At 44.0% G+C, this 27,645-nt stretch overlaps 1 protein-coding gene across 4 annotated transcripts; it reads left to right on the plus strand.

Moving 5' to 3' along the window:
- On the plus strand, window positions 1-27,585 carry LOC120665632 (cytochrome c oxidase assembly protein COX15-like). 4 transcript variants are annotated; one of them, XM_039945246.1, is made up of 6 exons: window positions 190-426; window positions 971-1,287; window positions 5,252-5,477; window positions 5,550-5,795; window positions 5,901-6,011; window positions 27,315-27,585. In XM_039945246.1, exons 1-6 carry the CDS (start codon window positions 190-192, stop codon window positions 27,318-27,320), a joined length of 1,143 nt encoding a protein of 380 aa, XP_039801180.1. In that variant the 3' UTR covers window positions 27,321-27,585. The 4 variants fall into 4 exon arrangements, with proteins under 4 accessions (XP_039801182.1, XP_039801179.1, XP_039801180.1 ...); XM_039945248.1 differs by lacking the exon at window positions 27,315-27,585 and having other exon boundaries at window positions 1-426; window positions 5,550-5,799; window positions 5,901-6,026; XM_039945245.1 differs by lacking the exon at window positions 27,315-27,585 and having other exon boundaries at window positions 2-426; window positions 5,901-6,140.
- The last annotated feature ends 60 nt before the right edge of the window (window positions 27,586-27,645 follow it).

The following is a 27,645-nucleotide window of genomic DNA, read 5'->3' on the forward strand; positions in this document are numbered from 1 at the left end:
CTGCCCTCAAGGCTTGAACGACGCACGTGCTCGAGGAGAAGGCCCGCGCACTGGAGGTGGAGGCCGCCGCCGCCCGTACGATCTCGCTATCATAAACCCAAGCTGTATCCAAACGTCTAAACCCCGACGACAACGAGCCGCCGGCTTCTTCTTCCTCGGCAAGCCACTTGGCCGCCCCCTCGGGCCACGATGGGGAGCAGGGTGGCCGCGGCGCTACTCCGGCGTGGCAGGGACCAGGCATCGACTCTGATGTTCCCCCGCCTGGTCCCAAGTAGCGCACCTGCTCCCGCTGTTCCTAGGGCTGGACCCGGCTCCGGCGGCGGCGGCGGCGGATGCCTCCTCCCGCTGCGGCCGGGGTCGACGGGCGCCTTCTCCTCCGCTTCCCGATTCGCCTCCTTCCACGCCCTCCGCTCCCTCGCTCCCAAGGTGAGCGGGCCTCTCTGCTGTCCTCCCAGGCTTCTACCTCTCTCCTTCCGTGGTTCCCTTTCCCCTTGTTGATCCCGTCATTTCCGAGGAAATGCCGACCGTGATCGGAGCAATTTCGTGGGAAATGTCTCGGGCGCGGCCACTTTGAGGAATCATCTCAATGTGTCGAATACGTAGTATGTACTGACATATGATAATTTTGGGGCAATTGCTTCATCTCATTGCTTATTCCTGTCTCCAAAATTCTAGATGTTTATCTGATTTGCTAGTGAATTAGCATATAGTGGGATATGCTATCTGGCTCCTAGAGGTTTATCTGATTGATCATAGTGCATTAGCTGTAATGAAGCTTGCCCATGTAGAATTTGAGATCAGGAGTACTTATGTGATTAACCTCTGAACAACAAATTCACACATCATCTGCACAAAACCATTTCTTGAACTTTTAAGGAATATGGTATGTAGTGCAATATAAAATTCACCAGCTTACCTATGGTAAAAGGAATTCTCAGAATTTACTGCTGATTCAAGTGTTCCATTCTAGACCTTGTTGGGCCAATGCACAAGGAAAATGTCAACTACTGTGGCTGCACTAAATTCAACTGTGGTCAAAGGAACAGCAAATCAAGGATTGAAGTTACTTGTTACAGAAGGGCCTCAAGCACAGATGGCAGTTGGGATATGGCTCTTTGGGTGTGCTGCCAGGGTATTCAGCTTGGTCGTACTCGGAGGAATAACTCGGCTCACACGATCTGGGCTGTCAATGACTGACTGGAAGTTCACTGGTGAAATACCACCAATGTCAGACGAGGCATGGCTTGTGGAATTTGAGAAATACAAGCAGTCACCTGAATACAAGAGGTAAGGATGCAGTTGCTGCCATTTTATTTCTATATTGCCTTACTTTTGTCTGCTATTGTTGATGTCCACTGGTGAAACTAGGTAATGGCTTGTTGCTTGATGAACAAAGGCTTATTTTTCTTGCATATTCAATTTTGTGATCGTCCGAGATGATTTTTTCATATCAATGAAACACTATTCTCACGACTTTGGTGCTACTGAGCTTGTGTTGCACTTTGCTTCAGTGTAAAAATATTAATAACTGCCCCCTGCTGATTGAAGGATCTGTACAAAAATATTTACAACATAAACAGTACAAAAATGCATGATAAATTTGATGGGTCACTTGAAATGGATGAAAGAAAGACGCATCCTTACTAGTGAACGTTTCTCGAGTACTGTTTAACTGTCAGAACTTATGTATTTTTTCTCGAACAGCGCAGGAGAACTGTGCGTCATTTCATTTAAGATAGGGAAAAAAGGAAAGAATACAGGGATTAGACCACCCCTGTACTCATTACAACTCACACCATTTTACAGACTATTACAGTAAATGCAAAAAAACGACCAGAGCCCACCAGAGCCTAATTGGCCGGGGCCAGCGACCTACCAAGGAGCTCTTTCAGCTTGGAGGCCCCAGCCAAGCACCAAGAAACACACTCATTTGACACTGTCTGCAGGAGCCGCTGAACACTTGGTTATGAGCCCCCTCGAACACACAAGCGTTCCGGTGCTTCCAGATTTCCCAAGTGACCAAAATAATGAGGGAATTGAGGCCCTTGCGGCAGTCATTAGGCACAGACTTAACAGCAGCACACCACCAGGTGGATAAACTGACCGTCAGGGTGGCCGGCCCAGGAATGTCCAGGTTTAGATGCTGGGAGATCAGCGACCAGCATTGACAAGTGAACACACATGTGAGCAGGAGGTGTTGGGCTGATTCTTGTTCCTGGTCACATAGTGGGCAAGTAGGTTGGTGAGGCAGACCTCTTTTGGTGAGGCGATCCGCTGTCCAAATACGTTGTCTAATAGCAAGCCAAAGAAAGAATTTGCACCGCAACGGAGCCAGTGGCGGAACCAGGATTGAGTCGAACCCCGGGCCGAGTTTTAAGTATGGACGTCCACAAACTCACAGTTCAAAAGATACATGAAAATATAAACGGAAAGATAGATAACATACAAAAAGCGCCATCGCGAAGTAATATATTTATTCTTCTTCAGCAATTGATCCAAGTCCTTCTTCAGCAATTGATCCAAATCCAGAGGTAAAAACTACTGCAAAATGAAAAAAATTTGGGCCGAACCCCGGGCCACGGCCCGGGTGGCCCGGGGTGTGCATCCGCCCCTGAACGGAGCCCAGCTCTTCCATATATACTTCCATGAAGGAAACCTGATGGAACCAACGAAACAGGCCGCGTAAGCTGATTTGCTGCTATAAGATCCTGGCTGAGTTAATTTCCAATGAAATTGATCCGGGACACCCTGCTGTAGTGTAATCCCATCCACTCGATCCCAGATCTGGAGGTACTCCATCAGGACCTGAACTGAAAGTGCTCCCTTAATATCACAAACCCAACCTCTATTCTGCAAAGCCTGTGCTACAGTTCTTGACTTAACCACCCTCCTTGGTATAGCTTGCAAAAGATTGGGGGCCAATTCAGCCAGCGTACTACCACCCAGCCAGCGGTCTGTCCAAAATAGGACGGACTCCCCGTTGCCAACCACTGAATCAACTGCCATATTGAAAAGAGCCTTAGCTTTCTCCGGCAACTGGATCCGGAGTCCAGCCCAAGGTCTGTTGGGATTGGTTTTTTGTGCCTAGAGCCACCGGATCCGAAGGGCCCACTCAAAAACTTCCAGGTTATGAACACCAAGACCACCATACTCAAGCGGCCGTTGAACCTTTTCCCATGAGACGGGACATTTACCGCCATTAGCCTTTTCCTGCCCTTTCCAAAGAAAACCCCGCCGTTTCTTGTCAATTGCCTTGATTACCCACTTAGTGAGATCCAAGGCAATCATCATATAAGTGGAGGTGGCTGTTAGTACCACACGAGTCAAAACCAATCGACCAGCCCTGTTCAAGAGGGGGGGCTTTCCAACCGGGTAAGTGATCGGCCACTTTGTCAATGAGGGGTAGGAGAACATCTTTGCTGGGTTTCCTAATGGTGAGAGGAAGCCCAAGGTGCTGACAAGGAAAAGTCTTTGTGTTGCAGGCCAAATGCAAGGTTGTGCGCTGCAGGTCTTCTTCAGAGCCATGAATTGGGGAAGCTGAGCTTTTACAAAGATTGGTGTGGAGGCCAGAGGCATGTCCATAAAAATCGAGTAAGAATTTCATGACCTGAAGATCGTTGCTGTTGGGGTGAAGAAAAACCACAGCATCATCCGCATAGAAAGAGGCTCAGTGTGTAACATGCTGAACCGCAAGAGGCTGCAGGAGCTGTTGCTGGATGGCAAACTTGATCAGAGAGTTCAACATGTCCATTACTAGGATGAAGAGCAATGGGGAGAGGGGATCCCCCTGGCGAAGACCACGATGGTGAAAAATGACATCACCCGGCGACCTGTTAACCAAGATCTGTGTGGACGATGTTGAGAGGACCAAATAGAGCAGATCACACCACCTCTGGCCGAAACTCAAGTGCCTCATGATCTCAATTAAGAAAGAACAAGATACCGAGTCAGAAGCTTTCGAGACGTCCAATTTAAGGAGAATGTGGGCCTCCTTCTTGCTGTGCAACTGTGCAAGGCCTTGACCATCTGCTGACCAAAAAGAAAATTATCATGGATGCTACGGCCCCTAACAAAGGTGCTCTGATTTGAGGGGATCAGGTTGGGCAACAAGGGAGCAAGTCGGTTGGCCATGATTTTGGTCATCAATTTAGCAAGACTGTGGATCAGACTTATAGGCCTGAAATACTTGACCAATAAAGCATCAGGTTTCTTGGGGAGCAAAGTGATGTAAGCTGTGTTGAGCAATCTGAAACGAGCCACCTGACCTTGCTGTATTGCGGCAAGAGCAAGCATAATATGGTCCTTGATGATGTGCCAGCAGGTTTTATAGAACCTACCAGTAAATCCATCAGGACCCGGTGCCTGATCTTGTGGCATGTTTTTTACTGTATTCCAGACTTCTTCCGAAAACGGCTCATCTAAAACTGAGAGGTCGTGCTGCTGCAGACCAATGGCCTCTAGATTGATGGTGTGTTCTCTGTTCTCAGTTGTGGCTAGCAGATCCTCATAGAACTGCAGCATGGCCTCCTGTTTTCCTTCTTGATCTACAATGATCTGCTCACCCACCTGAAGCTTAGCAATAAAATTCTCCGTGAAGGGGACGCTAATACCTCTTTCTTCCATCAACAAGCCAGATTCAGAAAGAACTTATGTATTGGAACATGTGAAAGGTTTGACTAAGCTTTGTGATCCAATCCTCTCCATTTTGACTTCTTATTGTTGTGGTTGGGACATCGGCGGCCATTACTGAATTGGCTGCCCATGTTTCTGTCCACTTTGGCTCAAAAAATAAAAAAAGTGAACTAGAGAGCCAAAGAAAATGGATCTTTACCAAAGTTTTGTCATCAAAAGAAATAATTTTTTAACCTGTTCAAAGTTGGCAAAACATCAGGTGCATCAACAGAAAATCTTCATGGTTTTCATGTGTCTTTTGTCTAATGATAACATGATAACAGTGTTAAACGTATTCTCAATTTGGAAAGCATAGAACATCCTCATCTTCAGCCTAGAACATCAAAGGGGAAAAAAGGATGGAATACTTTGTAGTAATTGGTATGACTTTGGTAGCTATGTAGGAAAAGTAATTTCAGATGGACTATTAGCAATCTTTATTTATTTTCCTGTAAACAACTATAACTATCCCCAGACGTGTTTCCTTCATTTGCTCCTTGTATGCTCCCTCTCATTGCGAGAGGCTGTGCATATCATATTTCTGTCTAATGCAATAGCAACATTCTATTAACATATCTAGGGTGAACAAAGGAATGAGCCTTGAAGATTTCAAATTTATATACTGGATGGAGTATGCACACAGAATGTGGGGAAGAGCTTTGGGCTTTGTATTTGCGGGTCCCTTTGCATACTTCATTGCAAAAGGGTATGTTACCCGCCATCTTGGACTCAGGCTGTCAGCTCTTTTTGCACTTGGTGGTGCACAAGGACTGATTGGCTGGTGGATGGTGAAAAGTGGTCTTGAGGTATTTATACAATGTCTTTCATGTTTTACTACTTTGAGGTTTGGAGTTTCACTATTTTTCTATTCACCTCAGGAACCAACATCTGAGTATGTTCAACCAACGGTTAACCCTTACAGATTGGCAACTCATCTGACATCTGCATTTGTTATATACTGTGGTATATTGTGGATTGCTTTGTCAGTAGTGATGCCAGATCCTCCAACCGGATCAATGAGTTGGGTAAATGGTGCATCAAAAATTAGGAAGTTGGCTATTCCTGTCAGTGCTGTGGTAGGCATTACTGCTATATCTGGAGCATTTGTTGCCGGCAATGATGCAGTAGGTCTTACATTCTCTCTATGTGTGTTGTACTCCAGTTTCTATCTTGAAACTAGGTGTACCTTTTATTTTATTTGTCTAATTATTTATGATTGTTATGAGCAGGGGCATGCATATAATTCATTCCCAAAGATGGGCGACACTTGGATTCCTGAAGATATATTTTGTATGGAGCCTTTCATACGCAATTTTTTTGAGAATACAGCTACTGTGCAGGTTACTTTTTTTCCCCTAATGATAAGTTTACAGATCTGTACATGTTTGCATGAAAAAGGAGCTCAGCTCCAAAAGATCATGTCGTCCTGAATATTTTTTTTCCTAAGGGTTTTTCAGAGTCACTCTCTTCATTTCTTAATGTTTAAGTAGTTCGTTCTGGCTAGAACAAATATGTTTTATATTACCATAACAGTTTATCCCCTCCCCCCACTCCCACCCACCCACCAAAAATAACATCAACCAATTACAACAACATAGCCTTTTTTCCCAAGTAAGTTGGGGTAGTTTAGAGATGAAACCCGAAAGAAATAAGTTCAAGGTTCAGTCACATTGATAGCTAGTCTCCAAGCGCTCCTATCCAAAGCTATCTCTTTAGAGATATTCCAATCCTTAAGGTCTCTCTTAATCGACTCATTCCACGTCAGTTTAGGTCTACCTCTACCCCTCTTTACATTATCGACCCGTTCAAGAACCCCATTACGCACCGGCGCCTCAGGAGGCCTTCGTTGGACATGTCCAAACCATCTCAGCCGATGCTGGGTAAATTTCTCCTCAATTGGTGCCACGCCGACCCTATCCCGAATAACTTCGTTCCGGACTCTATCCCTCCTTGTGTGCCTGCAAAACCACCGCAACATCCGCATCTCTGCTACACTCAGTTGCTGGACATGTCGCCTTTTTGTAGGCTAACATTCAGCACCGTATAACATCGCCGGACGAATTGTTGTCCTATAGAATTTGACTTTTAGCTTTTGTGGCACCCTCTTATCACAAAGGATGCTAGAAGCTTGCCGCCATTTCAACCAGCCAGCTGAAATTCTATGCCTAACATCTTCATCAATATCGCCATCCTTTTGTAGCACCGATCCTAAATACCGAAAAGTATCCTTCTGGACCACCATTTGCCCATCTAGACTAACGTCTCCCCCATCATGCCTAGTCGCGCTGAAATTGCACATCAAGTACTCGGTCTTGGTCCTATTAAGTCTGAACCCTTTCGACTCTAACGTGCGTCTCCACAGCTCTAACTTCCTATTAACCTCTGCCCTACTCTCGTCAACTAACACCACATCATCAGCAAAGAGCATACACCAAGGGATCTCACCTTGTATATCCCTTGTGACCTCATCCATCACTAAAGCAAATAAATAAGGGCTCAATACTGACCCCTGGTGTAGGCCTATGTTAATAGAAAAGTCAGTGGTGTTGCCATCACATGTCCGGACAAACGTTGTCGCATCCTTGTACATATCCTTAATGAGGGTAATGTACTTAGTTGGGACTTTGTGCTTCTCCAAGGCCCACCACATGACATTTCTCGGTACTTTGTCATATGCCTTCTCAAGGTCAATGAAGACCATGTGCAAGTCCTTCTTCTGCTCCCTATATCTCTCCATCAATTGCCGTATTAAGAAAATCGCCTCCATGGTTGACCTTCCAGGCATGAACCCAAATTGGTTTTGGGTCACACTTGTCACTCTTCTTAGGCGATGCTCGATAACCATCTCCCAAAACTTCATCGTATGGCTCATCAGCTTAATCCCACGGTAGTTAGTACAACTTTGAACATCGCCCTTATTTTTGAAGATAGGTACTAATATACTTCTCCTTCATTCTTCCGGCATCTTGTTTGACCGAAAAATGAGATTAAAAAGCTTAGTTAACCATACTATTGCTCTATCTCCTAGGCATCTCCACACCTCAATGGGGATACCATCAGGACCCATCGCTTTACCTCCCTTCATCCTCTTCAAAGCCTCCCCGATCTCTACCTCCTGAATTCTCCTCACAAAACGTCTGTTGGTATCGTCAAAAGAGTCATCTAACTCAAGGGTAGGGCCCTCACTCTCCCTATTAAACAACTTGTCGAAGTACTCTCTCCATCTATCCATGATCTCCTCATCCTTCACTAGCAGTCGATCTGTCCCATCCTTAATGCATTTGATTTGATTGATGTCCCTTGTCTTCCGCTCGCGGATCCTAGCCATCCTATAAATGTCCTTCTCCCCTTCTTTCGTGCCTAGCCGCTGATACAGGTCATCATACGCCTTACCCTTTGCTACACTCACAGCTCGCTTTGCAACCCTCTTCGCTAATTTATAGCCCTCGATGTTGGCTGCACTCTTGTCAAGGTGGAGGCGCTTGAAACACTACTTCTTCTCCTTAATAGCCCTTTGCACCTCGTCGTTCCACCACCAGGTGTCTTTCCCCTCCTGTTTGCCTCCCCTACTCACGCCAAACACCTCTGAGGCCACCTTCCGAACACATGTTGCCATCTTTAGCCACATGTTATCTGCGTCTTCTCCTTCTTTCCAACGCCCCTCACCTAGCATCCTTTCCTTAAATGTTTGTGCCGCTTCCCCTCTAAGCTTCCACCACTTTGTTCTCGCAATCTTGGCACGTTTGTCCCGGTGGACACGTACCCGAAGACGAAAGTCCGCCACCACAAGCTTGTGTTGAGGGACAACACACTCCCCAGGTATCACCTTACAATCTAAGCAATCACGTATATCCTCCCTCCTAGCAAGGATAAAGTCGATCTAGCTCGAGTGTTGTCCACTACGAAACGTCACAAGATGAGATTCCCTCTTCTTAAACACGGTATTCGCTATCAACAAGTCGTAGGCTAACGCGAAGTTCAACACATCTTCCCCCTCTTGACTCCTGCTACCATACCCTAAACCCCCGTGCACTCGCTCGAATCCTACATTAGTCGCACCCACATGGCCGTTGAGATCTCATCCTATGAAGAGTTTCTCGCTGGTAGGCACGGTGCTAACCATGCTATCTAGATCTTCCCAGAACTGTATCTTGGTACTCTCACTAAGGCCTACCTGAGGGGCATAGGCACTGATCACATTCAAAACCAAATCTCCAACTACCAACCGGATTAGGATAATCCGGTCGCCTTGCCTTCTAATCTCTACGACTCCATCCTTAAGGCTCCTATCAATCAAGATGCCTACACCATTCCTACCCGGAGTTGCTCCCGTGTACCAAAGCTTGAAGCCAGTATCCTCAACCTCCTTCGCCTTCTGGCCCTTCCATTTAGTCTCCTGAATGCATAGAATATTTACACACCTCCTAATTGCTGCATCAACTAGCTCTCGCAACTTACCCGTTAGGGACCCTACGTTCCAGCTACCTATACGAATCCTAGTTGGCTCGGTTAGCTTCCTTACCCTTCGCATCCGTCGAGAGAAGTGCGAAGACCCTTACTCATTTTTCACTACACCCGGGCGTAGATGTAGCGCGCTATTCAGCTGACGACCCGACCCTTGCTCACTTATCATCGTACCCAGGTCACGATACGACGCGCCCTTGGGGGATGGCGACCCGGCCCTTGCCCATTTATCACCACACCCGGGTTCCGATGTAGCGCGTCGCTAAGAGGGTTACGCCCCAACGAGTTTCTTGTGGGTTTCAAATCTATTAGAGTGGCTATTTTTTATGCTGGTTTGACAAAACCTAACGCAACCCTCCTCCTTTACCCGGGCTTGGAACCGGCTATGCTGAGACGACTCAGGCCAAACAAACATGATGTTGCAAGAATATAACACCCTGTAGTTTGCAACCATCTGACAAGTTTAAAACATCTCTTCGTTCAGTGGTGAATTTAAAAGGAAAACGAAACCCTGTGCTTTGCAAGCAAAAATCTAGATCAGCTGCATTGTGCCAGAAAAGACGATGGAACCTCGGCATGGAACATCGAACGAGTTCCAGGCAGCCAACCGGAACCAAACAAAGAAAAATGCATTCAAACTGCCTTTTTTAAATTTAAATAAATAGAAGTACTAGCATCTGTAGAAGAATGGGACCCACCAAGGAGGAACAAGTTTTCGTGGCAGGATTCTTTTTTAGGTAATGTCTTCTTTCGGCTTCGCACATTAGCCGTTTTAGACTCCATCGTATTCGATATGCTGCAAGGAGCAACAAAGTTGGAACCTCCATTTTCTATACGCAGCAAGGAGCAACAAAATTAGAACCTCCAACTTGAATGTTCTTCCTCCACCGAATTTTCCGGACACACCCTGATAGGTTATTGTTGCTGCAACTTGGTACTTTCATGCTGCCAAAGTGTGGATGGTAAGTGCGGCGTTATATATATGCTCGTTTCGTTACAAGTGGATCAACATGTTTGAAACTACTGTACCTATGTATTTTAATAATTAATATGTAAATTGAATGCCTAATGATGCTTCCTTGGTAAATTGGTACCGCACAAATGTTGACCGTGTGTCACTCTCAAGTATTAGAACTAGTTTCGGTAATAAAAAGAAGTATTAGAACTAGTTTCGGTACAAATTTATACATATATGCGATGGACTGGATCTAAGAGGAATGTTTCGTTTAGGGATGATCCCGTCCACATCTCCTCGAACCACTATAGAAATTCAGTTTTTGAATTTAATAATTCAGTTTTTGAATGTTATTGGCCGAGGCGATGGAGGACGATCGATGGGCAGGGTTTAGGAAAAGCTGGTGGTAGCGTGAGGCGGTGGTGGGGGGAGGGGCAGTGGTTATTACGAGCGGGGTAGCACTGGTAACGGATTATGACTCTGGTGGTCTCTTTATAATCCAACATGATTCTTAAAATTGGCTCTTGTTAAATTGGATTTATTTTGTTTTGGATTGCTAGTTCAAGTGATTGATCGATGTACTGCAAAACAAATTAAAGTAGAAAATGATCATGCAAAGCATCAACCTGGTACCAATGAGGCTGTCACTAGGTTAACTACATATGCGAGACTTGCAGATTCTCATCGCACGATTTTTCTCATTACAAATACTACCAATACAGTATCTTTTCACTTAGGTGACACTTAGATCTTTTCCCTAAAAGAAAACAGGAAATATGTTTCCTTTGTCTCAGGATTTGTAAAAGAAATTGTTAAGATAATGACATGCATATCCTAAACCTAAATTCCTGATGTGCGGGCGACTTGTGGCCAGTCGTCCCCCACTATCCCATAAAAATAATTAAGGACCATCTTTTGAACTGCGGTCAGTGGTACAATCTACCTATATAAAGAAGGAACCTGGCTCAAGAGGTGACCCATCCTAGCTGTGAGTACGTAGCTTGGCTCCTGTGCTCTCTCATTCTCCTCTTCCAATTCCAAACCAGCTACCATTGGGATCAACTAAATTCTGTAGCTTGTGAACTCCATGGCCATTTCATCGAAAACCGCTGCTGTTGTGTTCATGTTGCTGCTCAGCACCACCACCTGCTTCGTGCAGCTCCCTGTGCCGGCTCGCGCAAGGAAGCAGCTGGAAGCTAGGGCACCTATCAGCAGCACGCACCATCATTATCCATGCTCTGGAAGGAGTGTTCTACAGGTGCCTGCAGCTAATAAGGAGACAGACTCGCCGACCACCAGTCCAGGCCATAGTCCCAGCGGCGGCCATGGCAATAATCCTCCTGCAGGCTTATGAAATGATATCTTAGCTGCTCGTCGCTGCATCTTTCGTGGTCCTTACCGCAAGCTTACTTGCACCCCTGAGCATCCAAAACCTATATATGTTGTGTTGTTTTTGAGCTTGAGTGTGTTTCTACTTAGTTGAAATTTGAACGTATATGGCATCGTTTAGCGTTGCTTGTACCACTCGTAGTTGTAAAATTCCTGTTCCCTTATACTAATAAAATGCAGAGCTCCGCTCATGCAGCATTTTGAGAAAGGAAAAGGCCTACCAACAGCAAAACATTTGTAGGTCGACATAGAAAATCATAATGAGGGTACAAGTAGCTATAGTTTTGTGAAACTATTTAGAAAAGTTGTAGCTTATGTGGGCTTTTAGTTTGAGATTTACTCTTAATCTCATAATATATATGATGATAATAAATTTAAGATGATCGATATATTTATTAAGAAGCTTAAAGTTATCTTGTCAACATATGCGCTAGTACAGTCACTACTACAGAACATCAAATTTGTCCCGGTTGGAAAACTCATGTTGTTCCGGTTTCCCAACCGGGACCGCCAGGCCAGAATTTGTCCCGGGTCTGGCAACCGGGACAAAAAGGACCCTTTTGTCCCGGTTGGTGTTACCAACCGGGACCAAAGGTCCATTTTTTTTTCCAGTTCTCATTTTTTTCATTTTAATTATACTTTCATTTCAATTACACTAATAAATGTAAATATATATTAATTTGCATAATATTGGTCCCAAATAGTTTGCATATATAAAGTAAGTCACAAATATATGCATACACATAAATAGAAATGCATTGACATATACACATATATTTACATACGCATATTCTTAATTACAAATTCACAAAGTGCCTCACAAGTTTTACACAATGTTATCATATTTGCTTTTATTGTTGATGTACGACTCTCCGTCGTAGTAGAATTCGCCATTTACTTTGAGGACCTCATCATTAATAAATCCGCACAAAGCTTCTTGAACCGCCAGAATCCTTTCCTCTGGTATAAGTTCATTGCGCATTTTCTCGACCTATGGAAAAGTGGGAATATTTAATATGACTTTTTACAATAAGAGTTGAAACATTGACAAGTTTTCTACTTCTTGCTGCCATTCTGCTAAGCTTTTCCGAGGACCAACTTGCTTGTGCATGTTCTCGCAAACATAGTATACACATAAATTGTTTTCTTGTGCCTGCCTCATACACTTTAAGAGAAAATAAATTATCAGGTATCTATATAAATATATACTAAAAGATTTTTAAACGAGCAAAGAATATTCGAATACGTACCGGAAAATTTGTCTTAATTTACGGTAACCTCGACCCTGCAGTGATGACACTGCCTTCCGGGGGGCACGAAATGGTACAAGGACGTTACCAATAGGCCAGTCGCAACACCGACATTTACGGTTGATAGAAACTCAGCACTTGGCATAGGCAGCGTGCTCGTTGATATGCTCTCAGTGCAACAACGACCACGCTGACTACGCCAAATGATGCATGCGTATCAAACGGAAGTGCTGGTGTTGCGACCAGCCCATTGGCGAAGTTCTTATAGCGCATCGTGTATCCCCAAAAGGTAGTGCCATCACCGTTGGATGGAGATTAACGACGTATACTTGTTTCGAAATAAAGATTTTTTAAACTTCTAGATGGTTTCAATGTGAGCCTGAATACACTACTACAAAAACGATTTGTAGGAACGCCTCGATTTTTTTAGGGGCAGACCAAAATTTCACCCGTTGCTACAAATAGAGTGGGGGTACTGTAGCATTCGAAACACCCCTAGAAAAGAATTTTTAGAAGCGGTTCACCCCCTCACCCGCTCTTAAAAATGGGCGCCATTTTTAAGGGCGGCTCATGGCGTCACCCGCCCCTAAAAATAGTATTTTTAGGGGCGGATGATGCCATGACCCGCCCCTAAAAATGGTTGCATTTGTAGGGGCGGGTCATAGCGTCACCCGTCCCTACAAATCTATTTTTAGTGGCGGGTGATAGCATACCCCGCCCCTACAAATGGTTCTACGCAAAAAAAAAATTCATAACTTTTTTATATGATCTCGGATGAAATCAAACTTTATATCAAAATTGTAGAGAATTACGAGATCTAAAACTTTGAAGTTGACAACTTTTTCATTTATGGTCACCTAATGGTCCAAAAAATTATTACAAATTCTCTAATAGCTATAACTATATAGTATCTTATATAACTCAAGTCATACTTTGAGGTTTTCATAATCTTAACCTTTATATACACTGAAATATACTTGACATATTTTTTTTGTTGCTATAGTTCACAATAACCATAGTGTAGAAGTTTCATATTTTTTTAATTAGTTTTGCTATTTGTAAAAAATTCAATGAACTTTCAAATAAAATAGAAAAATATTTTTAGGGGCGGGTGATGGCATCACCCACCCCTAGAAATGCATTATAGGGACGGGTGATGGTGTCACCCGCCCCTATAAATATTTTTTTAATTTAGTCTAAAAAATCATTTAATTTAAAACAAATAGCAAACAATCTTGAAAAATTGTGAAATTTGTACAATAAGCCTATTCTGATCTACAAAACTAGGAAAAAACATGACAAATGTATTTCATTGAACGTAATAATTAAATATTTGAAAAACATAAAACTAGACTTAACTTGTATGAAATAAATTAGTGTGGGAGCTATTCATTGTGGTTTCCACATCTCGAATTAATATGGACACTCAAATTAGATTTTGACTTTTTTTAAATTATACCAGTCGCAATAAGCTTCTGGTAAAAATTTCACATTTTTTAAAAATATTTTGCTATTTTTAATGAACTAAACAATTTTTCACAATGAATTAAAAAATTATTAGTAAGGGCAGCTAAAGCTTCCACCCGCCTCTACAAATTAATTTTTAGGCACGGGTGATCCTCTAGCCTGCCCCTAAAAATCAGCCTTGTCAAGATTGTCCGTTTGCTCCACGTCATCGATCCGGCAGTATCCATTCGCTCCACGTCATCGATCCGGGGCGCTGGCACCTTGCCTTGTCGTTTCATGCTTCGTGGAGAAAACAAAGCAGCAGCAGCGCAGATGGGCTAATCTGTTAGGTGGATGGGACGACAGTGCTTCTCCTCCATGGCTTCCCGGCTCGCCGCTGCGCTCGCCGGCCGCGGGTTCCTCATGCTCGCCCCCGACCTCCGCGGCTACGGCGTCTTCTCCGTCCCCGACGACCTCCGCGGAGCATGAGGCCAGGGCGGTGGCCTGCAGCCGCAGCCGGCCGGGCGAGAGGCGCCCTGCCCCCTGCGCTGCTAGCAGCAGCCCCGCGCGCAGCTGGGCGCCTACCCCCTCCCCTGCGCGGCAGCAGGAGGGCCCGCAGTGGCCGGCAGCACCTGGCCGCGCGCAGCAGGGCGGCAGGCTCAGGCCCCCCTCCCCTTGCTGGATCTGCAAGGCAGTGCAGCAGCAGCAGCCGCTGCGCCGCGGCAGGCGGCGGCCGGCTGCTCAGAGCTAGTGCAGCGGCCACGGCGTGGCGAGCAGCGGCCGCGTGACGCGCGCGGCACAGCGGCGTAGCGAGGCGCGAACGCGGCGGGCTGCGGCCGCGAGGCGCGTGCGCGGCGGCTTCCGGCGCCGTGGTGCAGCACGGCGGCGAATGGTGCTACGGCGAGGGGCTGCGCCGCCTGTGCAGCAGCGGTCGGCAATTTTTTTTATTTTCTTTTTTTATCTGTAGGGGCGGGTGAGGTTATAACCCGTCCCTGTGTTTGGCTGGCTGGAGCTGGAATAGTGTGAGAGAAAAATACTGTTGGGCTGGTTGGAGCTGGAGCTGGTGGCTGGAGTGGTGTGAGAGAAAAATACTGTTGGGCTGGAGCTGGAACTGGCTGCCGAACGGAGTGTTTTTAGGAGCAGATTATTTTTTCACCTGTTTCTATAAATGTATTTGTAGAGGCGGGTGAGAGCATGGTTCACCTCGAGAAATGGATTTTTAGGAACGGATGCGTTACCCGTTCCAAAAAATATTATTTTTAGCTGTAAAAAGTAGTAACGGATTTGAAGTCCGTCCCTAAAAATAGTATTTTTACCGCCCCCTATAAATCAATTATGTAGTAGTGATAAATACATCACCAAAGTATCAAAATAATCCATTCATAATTAAAAAAAATATTATACTCCTTTCATTAATTTATTAAATAAAATTAATTTTCCATAATATGGTGATATATATAAGTAAATAACATGAAGTGTCTACACTCATTCTAAAAATTTCTACTATCCTTTAGATCAACTAAAACAAGTATACTACACTCTTTGGATCAATTAAAATAAGTAAATCACACCTACATATGCGATCTAAATGTCCAAGAAATGAGTTACATATTTTCTATATTTCCAAAGAATGAAATGAGCTACACAAGCAATGAAAGAAAAGATAAACAAGCCCCAAACCTTTAGCGCCAATGGATGGAAGGGGGAATCAAAGATCTTCACAAATGTGGTGAAGAAATGAGCAAGAAATTCCCTCTCCCGAGCCAAAAACAGCAAGAACAAGTGAGCTGAATGGCTCGGACGGGGGAGAGGGAAGGAGATAAGAGGGCCATGGAGTTTTATCTCGGTTGGAACCACCAAACGGGACAAAAGAGTGGCCTTTGGTCCCGGTTGGTGGTTCCAACTGGGACAAAAGGGCCGCGGGGCTTTTTGTCCTGGTTGAAACCACCAACTGGGACAAAAGAGTGGTTTTTTGGTCCCGGTTTGTGGTTCCAACCGGGACAAAAGGCCCCTATCCCTGTTGGCCCGGTTAGCTGTTGCATCCGGGACAAAAGACACCTTGGTCCCGGGCCCAAAAAACAGCCGGGACAAATGGTCTGGAACAAATGCCTGTTATGTAGTAGTGAGTATTAATATGTGAATTCATACGCTGGAGGATTAATAATTTATATACAATAAGCATATACCAAGAGGGATCACAACATATTAAACAATTTCTCATCATAATGATCTATATTTATGTAATAGAAATGAAGACCATGTGTGAGAGTTGATCACCTTATTTAGTCTGCTCGTCTATTTTTAGAGAAAATCGTATCGTGACAGCGTATTGGTATACAAGCAATCTCCTTTCCTCTACATAACTCATGTTGGGCCAGCCCACGGGACTTCGGTCTTCTTCTCTTTCCCCTTCATTGAGACATCCAGTCGAACATTAATCTATATCTATACTATATATATTATTATTAATTAATATACTATACTAAAGCTCCAAGAATCGGAGCGTTTCCGTGAATCGTGGCCCCATGTGGGACCCACGCACTGATTATGCGGGTCCCACATACTATTCAGGTGGGACCCACGTGGGACCCACGCGCTATTCAGGCGGGACCCACGTGGGACCCACGCGCTATTCAGGCTGGACCCACGTGGGGCCCACAGTTCTATTAAGTGAGCCTTTTATCTTAAAAAATAATTTTCTTCCATTATTTGACAACACAAAATATATTTAACTACTTTCTACATATAACAATAATAACTAAACTTTGCATACTACATTCACACTTGGTAGTTCTACTACTTTTTGGATTTGGGTTTCCCTCCGTAAACTCACAAAATATACTTGAACTGTTCATTCATTTCTAATCTTTTTTCCCTACTAAAGTAATCAAACTATACCTACTGACAAAAAAAAACCAATTCCTAAGGAAAAATTGTCTGTACCTCTATACTAAAATACTTGAGATTGACACGCTCTCAGACTCTAAACTACTATGCCGTTTTACTGTAATTTTTAGATTTAACTCAATACATCGATACGATGTTGTTTCAAACATAGTAGCGAATAATATCTTTCTATTAATATTTTAGGTCAATGTTTATTTTCTATTAATATCTTTCACAAGTGGCCCACATGCACTGTTAAGACTGTTCACAAGTGGGCCCCACGCATTGTCCACAAGTGGACACCACACGACACTATTCAGTACTGTTCATGAGTTTTTTTATCCTTTCCAATATAAGTCTGTCTTCTGTTTTTTTTTAACTTCCCAATATTTGTTTTCTAATATTTAAAACACCAGTTATCTAATATACACTTGAGACTTTCTAATATTTATAGCACCAGTTATCTAATATACACTTGAAACTAAAGTTCTAACAACATTTATTTATATGAACGATCCAGCATATAAAGGGATAGCCTATGTGTTAATTTTACATCAACTGACAATTTTAGATCGTTAAAAATATTTACCACCTAACTAACTGATTGTACTAAACCAAACTTAAAAAAATATATCATAGCATCTTATCTATACTATACGATCTCATAAGTCCATGATGTCCATAAAAGACAATAATACCTATCGTTACACACTACAAGTCTATTGTAAAATAAAAAATATATATTTTTATACAAAAAAATTCGTATTTCACAGTAATATATTTTTTAATATAATTTAAAACATCGTATGATCCTCTTTCGAGAACAGTAAAAAAATACTACTTCGAGTTAGCAATTTCCTATACGGGCGCGCATAGCGCGCCTACCAAACTAGTTATATCTAAAACCTCCAAGAATTGGAGCTCCCTCATGAATTGAGGCCCCACGGGGGACCCGTGTGCTATTTAGGTGGGCCTCATATGGGACCCGCGTGCTATTCACGTGGGACCCACGTGGGACCCGCGCACATTTAGTGGGACCCACACTTTGGGGCCCACTTAGTGGGACCCACACCATTTGGGACCCATGCACATTTAGTGTGGCTCACTTAGTGGACCCACGGTACTATTATGTGCCTCTATTATTTGAAAAAAAGCATCGATGGTGATTTCGTATAGAAAATATAAAATAAATTTATCTTTTCCTATAGGCAGTGTTTGGTTGGGGTATGAGAAAATTGTCATGAAAACTTTTTGCCCCTTTGACCACTAATTAGAGGTATTAGATGAAGTCTAATTATGAAACAATCTTCACAATCATGGTGCTGTAGCATGTGCTGTAGCTAATAAGATCTTTGACCGTATGATTAGATGATGATTTGGGGGTGGTTACTGTAGCATCACTATAGCCAATCATGGTGGAAGTTGTCTCATTAGATTCGTCTCGAAAAATTACACCCATCCATGAAAAGGTTTCGCAAATAAACTTGGTTTAGTACTCCATGCGTGCATTCGTTTTTTTGCGGGAATTTTTACCAAACACGGCCATATATGAAAATAATAACTTTGTACACCACGTTCATCTATGATAGCTCTAATACTTTTTGTAATTTGTTTCCCATACATAAATTCAAAAAATAGGATCGAATTATTCTTTCATCACTAATTTTATACGTTAATCTGTCAGCTATTTTTACTCACACCTAAAAGTCAACGGATTTCTAATAAAAAAAGTTATACTGTGCTTAGATGACCATTATGATAGCATAAAATATCTAAATTTAATATTGAATTGAGTACAACAAAATATAAATTTATGTTTCATCATTTTTTCAAGTTAATATCTTTCGACGCACATCGCATGTCAACCTGCCTAGTTAGCACTAGGTAGGGCGCCACCTTGTCTTACCTTATCAGTGAGTCCACCACTACCTGAACAAGATCCTTTTAGATAGCGGAATATAAATTTATTCCAGGCGCTACATTAAGCATGCCAAGCATATAATCCGTGACACCTAGCAAACATACGCAACTATTGGGTATGTCCTAAGCAAGGTTGGTAATGCATCAATTAGGTTCTAAACATGGATACATATGGTAACTCATGCACAAACAAGACATATATACTTAAATGATCCAAAATAGGGGGATAAAAGATGCATATGTGTCTGCCTTGATTCTCAACAGAGATGTCATCTCCCACAACCTCCGAATCGGGCTCACCCTCCTCTTGCTCTGGCGTTATGGTCTCTACACGAGTGCAATAATGTTTGATAAATAAATATGATATGAATGATTGCAATAGTTATGGTCTCTACACGAGTGCAATAATGTTTGATAAATAAATATGATATGAATGATTGCAATGATATGCGCATGACATGAGAAAGTATGCTTAAACATTAAAAAACTATAATATAGGAGCTAGACAAATAGTATAAGGGCAGGGTTAACGTGCAACGGGTCGCGCGCTAGGAGAGCGTGCGACCCACCGATGCGTCCTTATTCGGCTCTGGCACCACGCCCCCGCTACCCCCAATTCCGGCAGCCTTAGCCACTGCCCACCACCGCTCGCACACTAACCGCTCCCGTTCCTCGTCTCCGCCGCTCCCGCTACCCATCGGCCGTCTCCCACCGCCCGCTCCAGAGGCTGAGGCCGCCTCCGCCTCAGCTCGGCGCCCATCGCCTCCACCGCCCACCCCCCCCCCCTTTAGGCCCACCGGGGATGAAGCTCCCCAGCAACCCCGAACCCTAACTCGGCAACAACCCGCCGCCGGTGGCGGCACGCGCGTTGCGCACTAGGCTAGCGCATGACGGGTTGCCGTTTAGACTTTGCGATAGTATAAAGGCTATCACATCACATGCACTGGTTGCATTATGCTTTTAAGTTAAATGCATTTAGGATTGATAAAGCTAGAGGGGGCAGCGCGTTGATGAAGCTAGAGCGGGTTGCCGTTTAGATTAATCATAATGCAATCTACTTATGCTTTTATCCTCACTTCGTGTAAAAGAGTTAATCTAAGGCTGCAATACTTTTTAGAATTGGCTATTTAAATTAGCTCATTTCACTCTCAACTTTCCATTTGAGACTATTTTTGAACTACCATGCCTTATGTACTATTATAATTGTGGCCCAACTAACCCATGGGCTAGATTTTACACCTCTGCTAGACCTCTGCTTGTGTACCTTACTTCCTACATATATGTCACTTTGTAACAAACACATTTTGGTCGTTCCACATTGCCATTTTAGTTACATGGGTGAGATGGCAAGTAAAGGTGATAGAGTGTATCGTTCCTCTATTCAAATTGTAGGTCGTCTTAACTTTGTTCCAAGTCAAAATTGTCTAGTTTTGATCAACTAAAGTTCAATTTACGCAAAGGACGACTCATCCTTTTTATAAAATATAAACACATACTCTATCATTTAAATATACAATTAATTTGTCTTTAATATTTTATATTTTAAAATCGAACGATGGAGTTATTTTACTTGTTGTTCCGGAAAAAAAAACTACTATGTCAGTAAATTGTCAACAATCAGGACAAGTTTCAGGTTATCCTTAGAAACTCGGTGTAGGGTTGAGATGGCGAACTAGAGGGGGATGAATAGTCTTTTCTAAAACTTAAAACGTTGCCGGCTAATTGAAACAAGTGCAGAATTAAACTAATCGATGTAGCCAAGACTACACCCCTCCATCTATAACTTGCACCTTACAAAAAGGATTCTAATTGAGCAACTTAGGTGCCCAGCTAGGTAGAGCTCACCTACACAATTCTAGATTGCAAGGTCACATAAACCTATGCACTAGTACTCAAGCAACAAAGAGAGAGCTCCTACTCATACTAGTATGCAAAGCGCATAAAGCCTAAGCACAACTAGTAGTGCTCAAGAGTAAGGCTACACAAGTCAAATTAGAGAGCCCAAAATTACTTAGCTACACAAACTAAGCAAAGTGACTAACAAGGCTACTCAAGCCAATTAGTCACGCAAGAGAGCTACTTCTATGCCACACAAGCAAGGAAGAAAACTAGCAAGCTAACTAATTAAAGGAGCAACTACACAAGCACAAAATATATATGAATGTAAATACAAGACTTGTGATTTGGAGAATACAAACCACCGAGAAGAGTAGACAAAGTTGACACGGTGATTTTTATTCCGAGGTTCACTTAGTTGCCACCAAGCTAATCCCCGTTGAGACAAGATCCAAGGTTGCCGCCGATCCTCTTGCTAGTGGTGACTCTCAAGTCACACTCTCCCACGTGGAGTGCTCACACTGAGCTCTAGCACATGATCCGGCTGGACCACTTGTTGCTCTTCGCGTCTCGCTCAACTAGAGTTGCTCTTCACGACTCCCGCAGGGTGAGCACAATACCCCTCACAAACACTTCTCGGAGCACTGCACAATCTTCTTGCGGGCTTCACGATAGAGACACACCACCAAACCGTCAAGGAGGTGGCAACCTCCAAGAGTAACAAGCACCACCGGCTTGCAACTCGATCACCTAGTGCCAAACTCTTGCAATCTCTCAATGCAATGCACTAGAATCGCTCTCTCACTTAGCAGATATGATTTTCTCTAAACACAAGTGAGTTGGAGAGCTCTCAAGCACTCTCACACAAGGACACCAAGTCCCCAAGGTGCTGCACCTCTTAGATGGCCGGCCACTACCTCTACTTATAGAGGGAAGTCTCAAACTAACCGTTACACATAAATCCCGTGAAAACAGAGGTTTCGCGGGCTGTCCGCCTCACAGAGTCCGGACCGTCCGTCATTCAAAACCAACGGCTAGAACTGCAATGATTGCATATCAAAGTCGACCGTTAGAGCCCCGGGCGGACTGTTCGCACTCCTGGGGCGGACCGTCCGCAGTTCAAAACTTCGAACCAACCGATTTGCAAACGTCTCTGACTAAATCTGGAAGTGACCGGCGGACTGTCCGCACCCCAGGGGCGGACCATCCGCCGTTTAAAAAGTGAGCACACACAGAAACCGTAGTGTTTCTGTCCCAGAATTTTTAGTAGGAGGCGGACCGTCCGCCCCCAAGGGCCGAACCGTCCGCAGTACATTTGGACACCCAATACATAAAGACCAAGTTTCTGCACCCGTTTCATGTTTCAAAGGTGGACCGTCCGCCTCCAAGGACCGGACGGTCCGCAGTTCACTTTGGACCACCATCCAGAGCCAAAATGGTTCTGTTCGAGCTCAAACGAGACAACGGCGGACCGTCCTCCCTCCAGAAGTGGACTGTCCGCAGGTACATTTCCAGCAGAAACAAACCACGGTAAAACGCTCATAACTCTTAGCTCCGATGTCCAAATTAGGTGATCCTAGACTCTATGAAAAGCTTATTCAGAGGACTACACAACCCAACTGAATATTTGATCCAAAACACAATGGATCAAAGCAGTATTCCATTCCAAGATCCAACCTTGTGTCCGGAGAACACCGAAAAACCTTTCTTGCTTCCCCAAGTTGATCAACATCAACTCCAACACCTTCTCCTTTGCAAATGTGCCAACAACACTAAGTAAACAACACCATGTGCATGTGTGTTAGCATTTTCACAATCATTTTCAAAGGATTTTCACTTGATCTCACCACGCCACTCGATCCTAGCAATATCGCAGTGTTAGATCACTCAAGTGGCACTAGATGACCGATATGCAAACAAGTTTGCCCCTCTTGATAGTACGACCATCTATCCTAAATCCGGTCATGCACCTCTCTACACAACCTTTGACCGGTGAAATGAAATGCCCTACAAGTCATACATTTGCCTTGCGCATTCCATTTCATCTTCCCAAACGTTGATGCCACACAAACACCAATCTCCATCAAGCCTTCTAATCATCATCATGAGTCAACACTTGGCTTGATCTTCCTTGAATGATATGATCCACTCCATATCATCACATGACCTCTTTGATCCATCGATCTTGACCTTGCTCGCTCTTCACCGTCGCCTCGGTCCATCGGTGCCAAGTCTTGCCCAAGCTTCACCGCCTCGCGGTCCATCGCTTCAAAGTCTTGACTTGCCCTTCACCATTACAACCGGTCCATCAAGCCAAGCCTTGTCTTGATCTTCTCAACTTTGGTCACATGACTCCATGTCATGTCTCATATGCAATGAGTTCCTTCATCACACTATATGAGCATAGCTTCAACACTTAGCCATTTTTCCTCCATGGCACATGTTGCTCATACTAGTGTCTTTGTGTGGACTAATCACATGTGTATCTCAACATGAACACTTATTAGTCTACCTAAGTTGTCACTCAATTACCAAAACCAAACAAGGGCCTTTCACTCGGCCAAGGGTTAATTAGATCAGAAACCAATGGCTCTCGAAAGCAAATTATCCTTTGTCATTCATGTACAGATGGAATTGTTGGGATCCATGACCTTAGTTGTCTCTCCACAATTTAACTTGGCTCTTATATATTTTTAGCTCAAAATTGTACAGGATTAGAGCGAGGCTCTTTTAGGACTCGGCACTTGAATTATCTATGTCAAATTTTAAGACACTTTACCATCTCTAGTTGGGATAAAGATAGTAATAATGTAATAATTAATTCCTCATCTTGTGATGAATATTGAGAAGAACATATACCAACAGAGATGCATTGGAATAATAATAATCATCTGCACAAAAGATAACAATTTATGTGGGAAACATAGATCCAGCGGAAGAATAATAATTACATGCACAAAAGACATGAAAATTTGCGTGAAAAACCTCCTTAAGGTGAGGAGTTAAAACGCACGATACCAATCGGTCCACTCGAAACTTCCACTATAATCAACAAATGGTTATAAGAAGTCTTTTGTAGGATCTCTAGAGGATTGCACCAGTAGCATTCACTGCGATGCAACTTGGCATCAACAACAACAACCACAACTATCTAGCAAGATGTATGATAACAGTCAAACAGGTAAGTCAAAGATTTTGCCCTCATCGGTAAACAGATCATATCTCACAAAACCACAGGTTGAAGGTGCACAAATTTTGGTACAAAAGTAGATCAGGAGTCCCCTGCCCGCTGATAAAGTTTGAGCTCAATCAGGCACCATTTCATCACCCAAAGTCCCAAACTAAACATCTACCGAAACTGTTCTGTGCTGAGACTACAGTCATCCGAACTGACGAAACCCCTCTCAAATCTGATGCTCTACTCAACCAATCCTCAAATCAACCAACCAGATCAAAATAATCCAAGTATATAACGAGTTCACCAAGTTTGGCACAAATCCATGCACGTTTGAGCCTCCAATCATTGACTTAAAGCAGATCGGTTTGGGGCAAATCTAGGCAGACCTTCTTCCTCCGCTCTTCTCTCATGTTCTGTTGTGTGCGTTCTGCTCTCCCCCTCTCTCAAGTGACATCCAGAGATGGACTGAGAGAATGCTAGGGTTTTTCTTGTGCTTTGTACTTTCTTTGAAGTGATCTCAACCATTCGATCAAGCACCAAATCAACGGTGCACAAGTATTGGGCTTGTAGGCTGTTTTGTTAAGTTTGCTTCTCCAAATTGTCTTCCATATTTGGATAGCGTAATAGGAACTACTAGATATTTTGGATCATTGGGATGGCCCAATAAGTTAACCAGGCCCGTCGAAGACCATGAGCGAGGTATATACTATGTTCATCTCTATTTTTGTTTTCTATTCCTCATCCAGCAGTATCTGCTACTATACTATCTGTGTCTCTTCCACCATCTGTCTTTCCCGACTAGTGGCGGCAGTCCGCAAATCGCCATTAGCCAATCATCAGGACTAGCACCGACGGGCAGCTACCAGCACTCGAGCAATCAGTGCTCTATTTACGATCCAACTTGACCTTTATATATTTTTAGCTAAAAATTAGAGTATAAGATAAGAGTCCAACCCTTTAAAGACTCGGCCCTTAGATTAGGTTGACTAAAATTTGATGTTTTTTACCATGTCTTATTTGAGGGTTCCATTTTAGATTTCGCATCGGGACCCCAAATTTCTGAAGACGCGGTCCTGAAGTTAACAAAAGAAATTGGAATGACATTCTACGTAATTAATTTGTGGGGATAAACTAGAGTAGCATCTCATCGTCAACACCAATGCGTACCCACTCATCGATAATGTTCCCGTACGTAGCTACTTAACGCTGAACATGGAGATCTGTGGACACCAATACACAACTCAACTTCGTTGTACAAGTACTCTTAGAACATTACCCAAAGAAAATACCTCACTAGTGTAAAAGCCAAATAAATTTTTGCCAAATGAAAGAAAACAAGAAACACTAATAAAAAAGCCAAGCAAGTTCGTATCGCACCCATCACGTATTCAGTATTATTCTAGTTGGCAGCCTCTTCCGATCCTTTAGGGTAGTGCCTCATCATCTGCTTGATGGTGATGCTGTCGTTGTCGAAGAGCTCGTCGCCCAAGCCGTCGGCGTCGAGGTCGAAGAACAGTATGACCATCCCGAGATCCCCATCCGGGTGGTCGCCGGCGGAGGCCCCGCCCTTGTTGCCTGGCGCCGGCGTGCGGAACGCCCAAAGCTCCATGAAAAGCTCCTTGCCCTCGTTGACGTCGCGCACCACGTTGTTGTCCGCCATGAAGCGCTCGTACTCCGCGGCCCCGGTCAGGTGGTAGAACCCGGTGTCCTCGGCATAGACGCACTTGAAGTCGTAGCGCCGGCCCTCGCGATCGAGCACCGGCACGTCCAGGCCCCCGTCCTGTCGTCGTCGATGATGGCGTCCAGCTCGGCGTCCGTGATGTGCCTGCCGAGGTGCTTGCCGCCGACGGGGAGGCTCCCGTGCCTGAGGTCGGCCTGGACCGCCGGGAGCTTCCTAGCGTAGACGCACGACGGCGGCGTGGCCCCGAGCGCCGCCAGTTGCGCCCGCAGCGCGTCGCCGCCGCCGCCGCCGCGGTGGACAACGTCCTCGTACTTGAGCTTGAGGTAGTTGGCCGGCGCGTGGCCGCGGCCGAACGCCCTCAGCTCGGCCTTCCACGCCGCTACGGTGTCCAGCCACTGCTCCAGCGGCGGCGAGTTGCGGGGCGGCAGATCATCGGCGGACCCCGGGCTCGGTACGCCGTTGAGCTTCCTTCTCTTTGGCAGGCGGATTGATGGCAGATCTGAAGCCGCCTGACCCATCGTCGTTGTCCTCCTGTGTGATCTGATCCTACGTGCGCCCCAGCCATGGGGGCCGGGAGTCGCTGGCTATTTATCACGGACGGGGGTGCTCGAGATCGATGGTTCCGCTGCAACTGCAACGACGTGGGGGTGGGGTTGGCGCGGTGCTAGTTCGTTCGGAAGCATCAGATTGGAATGCGAAAAATCTCGTGTTCCGGTGCCGATCCGGATAAACGGTTTTGCAATTCCTTCGATTCCCTGGACCAATATCTTGAGACAGATTTGTTCTGTTGTGTCTCGGGTCGTCCGATAACAAACTAATGGTGGGGATAAGACGAGATGCTTGCTTGACTAATATAATAAAGAGGATCAACCAATGGAAAGGTCATCATGATGCATGTGAAGAAGTAGGAAAGGGCTGCAAATTAACGAAGGGTTTAGAAGCTAGAAAAGGAACAAAAGAGGTGTTGGTGTAGCAAATGACAAACTATTAGGAAGGCAAAAATGGACTTTAGTTTTTCACTGATTTTAGCAATGTAAAAATTCGTGTATCAAAGTGGCAAGTGGAAACATTATCTCCTTTTCTAATTATTAGTGAAGTGACGCTGGTTGTGGGTCGAATTCATCCTTACAAGCACTCACATAACGTAGCTTTGTGTGTCAATTGGTCCATGTTTGTTTGTTTAGCCATATATACCGTGTTAAACTTGAACAATTCTTTTTCCAGTTCAATAACCTTCTCGAATAAATTAGATGTACAATCTTTTCCTCGACGAGCTTGCATGATTGTTTCCTAGGTACATAAGAGTTTTTTCCATGTGAATAAATTTTTGCCATTTTTCAATTAAAAGGAAGGATGGGAGCACTTTTTATACAACGGTTTTGTATGATTAGTTTGATATGCCCGCTTGACCAATGTTTTCCCCCACTATATATTTTCATTCCATTTGAAGTTTTAGAATTTTTCTTCGATACCCAATAAAAGATTCTAGCTTCAATAAAAATGTTTTTTAAATAGCATACAAACATATTCAAAGCCAGGTTTCATTTTCGAGTTTTACTATAATAATGTAGCAAAACAATCAAAATTTAATTTATTACATGATCAGGTTAGAAACTAATGGTTTTCTAATTTCGACAGATGTGATGATATCTGTATTGCTCTTGTCTTAGAGCAACTCCAGCAGACTCTCTAAATAAAGTTCGCATCTTAAATTTGGAGGATGGAATAAAAAAACAACACTCGAGCAAACCCTCTACTAAAACCCCCTACTTTGGGGAGCTCTCCACTCAACCTGCTAATGGTTTGGGTTAAAACCGGTTGTAATGGTTTGAATTTTGAATTGGGTCCACTTCAATTTGGTGAGAAATGGTTTCTCTAGCAATCAATTCGGTTTGGTTTGGTTTCACAAGAGAAACGGTTTGCTTTTGTTTGAGTCACTAATACCATCGAGTGACTGCTCTCTTAACAT

This window comes from Panicum virgatum, chromosome 3N, assembly GCF_016808335.1.
Source record: "Panicum virgatum strain AP13 chromosome 3N, P.virgatum_v5, whole genome shotgun sequence".
NCBI classification, from domain to species: domain Eukaryota; kingdom Viridiplantae; phylum Streptophyta; class Magnoliopsida; order Poales; family Poaceae; genus Panicum; species Panicum virgatum.

What these genes read in the sequence shown, in the direction of transcription:
- LOC120665632 (XM_039945245.1), top strand. Translation starts at nt 190, where the DNA reads ATGGGGAGCAGGGTGGCCGCGGCGCTACTCCGGCGTGGCAGGGACCAG. An exon ending in TCCGCTCCCTCGCTCCCAAG is followed by an intron (nt 427 to 970) that starts GTGAGCGGGCCT and finishes GTTCCATTCTAG; the next exon opens with ACCTTGTTGGGCCAATGCAC. An exon ending in TTGTTGCCGGCAATGATGCA is followed by an intron (nt 5,796 to 5,900) that starts GTAGGTCTTACA and finishes TGTTATGAGCAG; the next exon opens with GGGCATGCATATAATTCATT.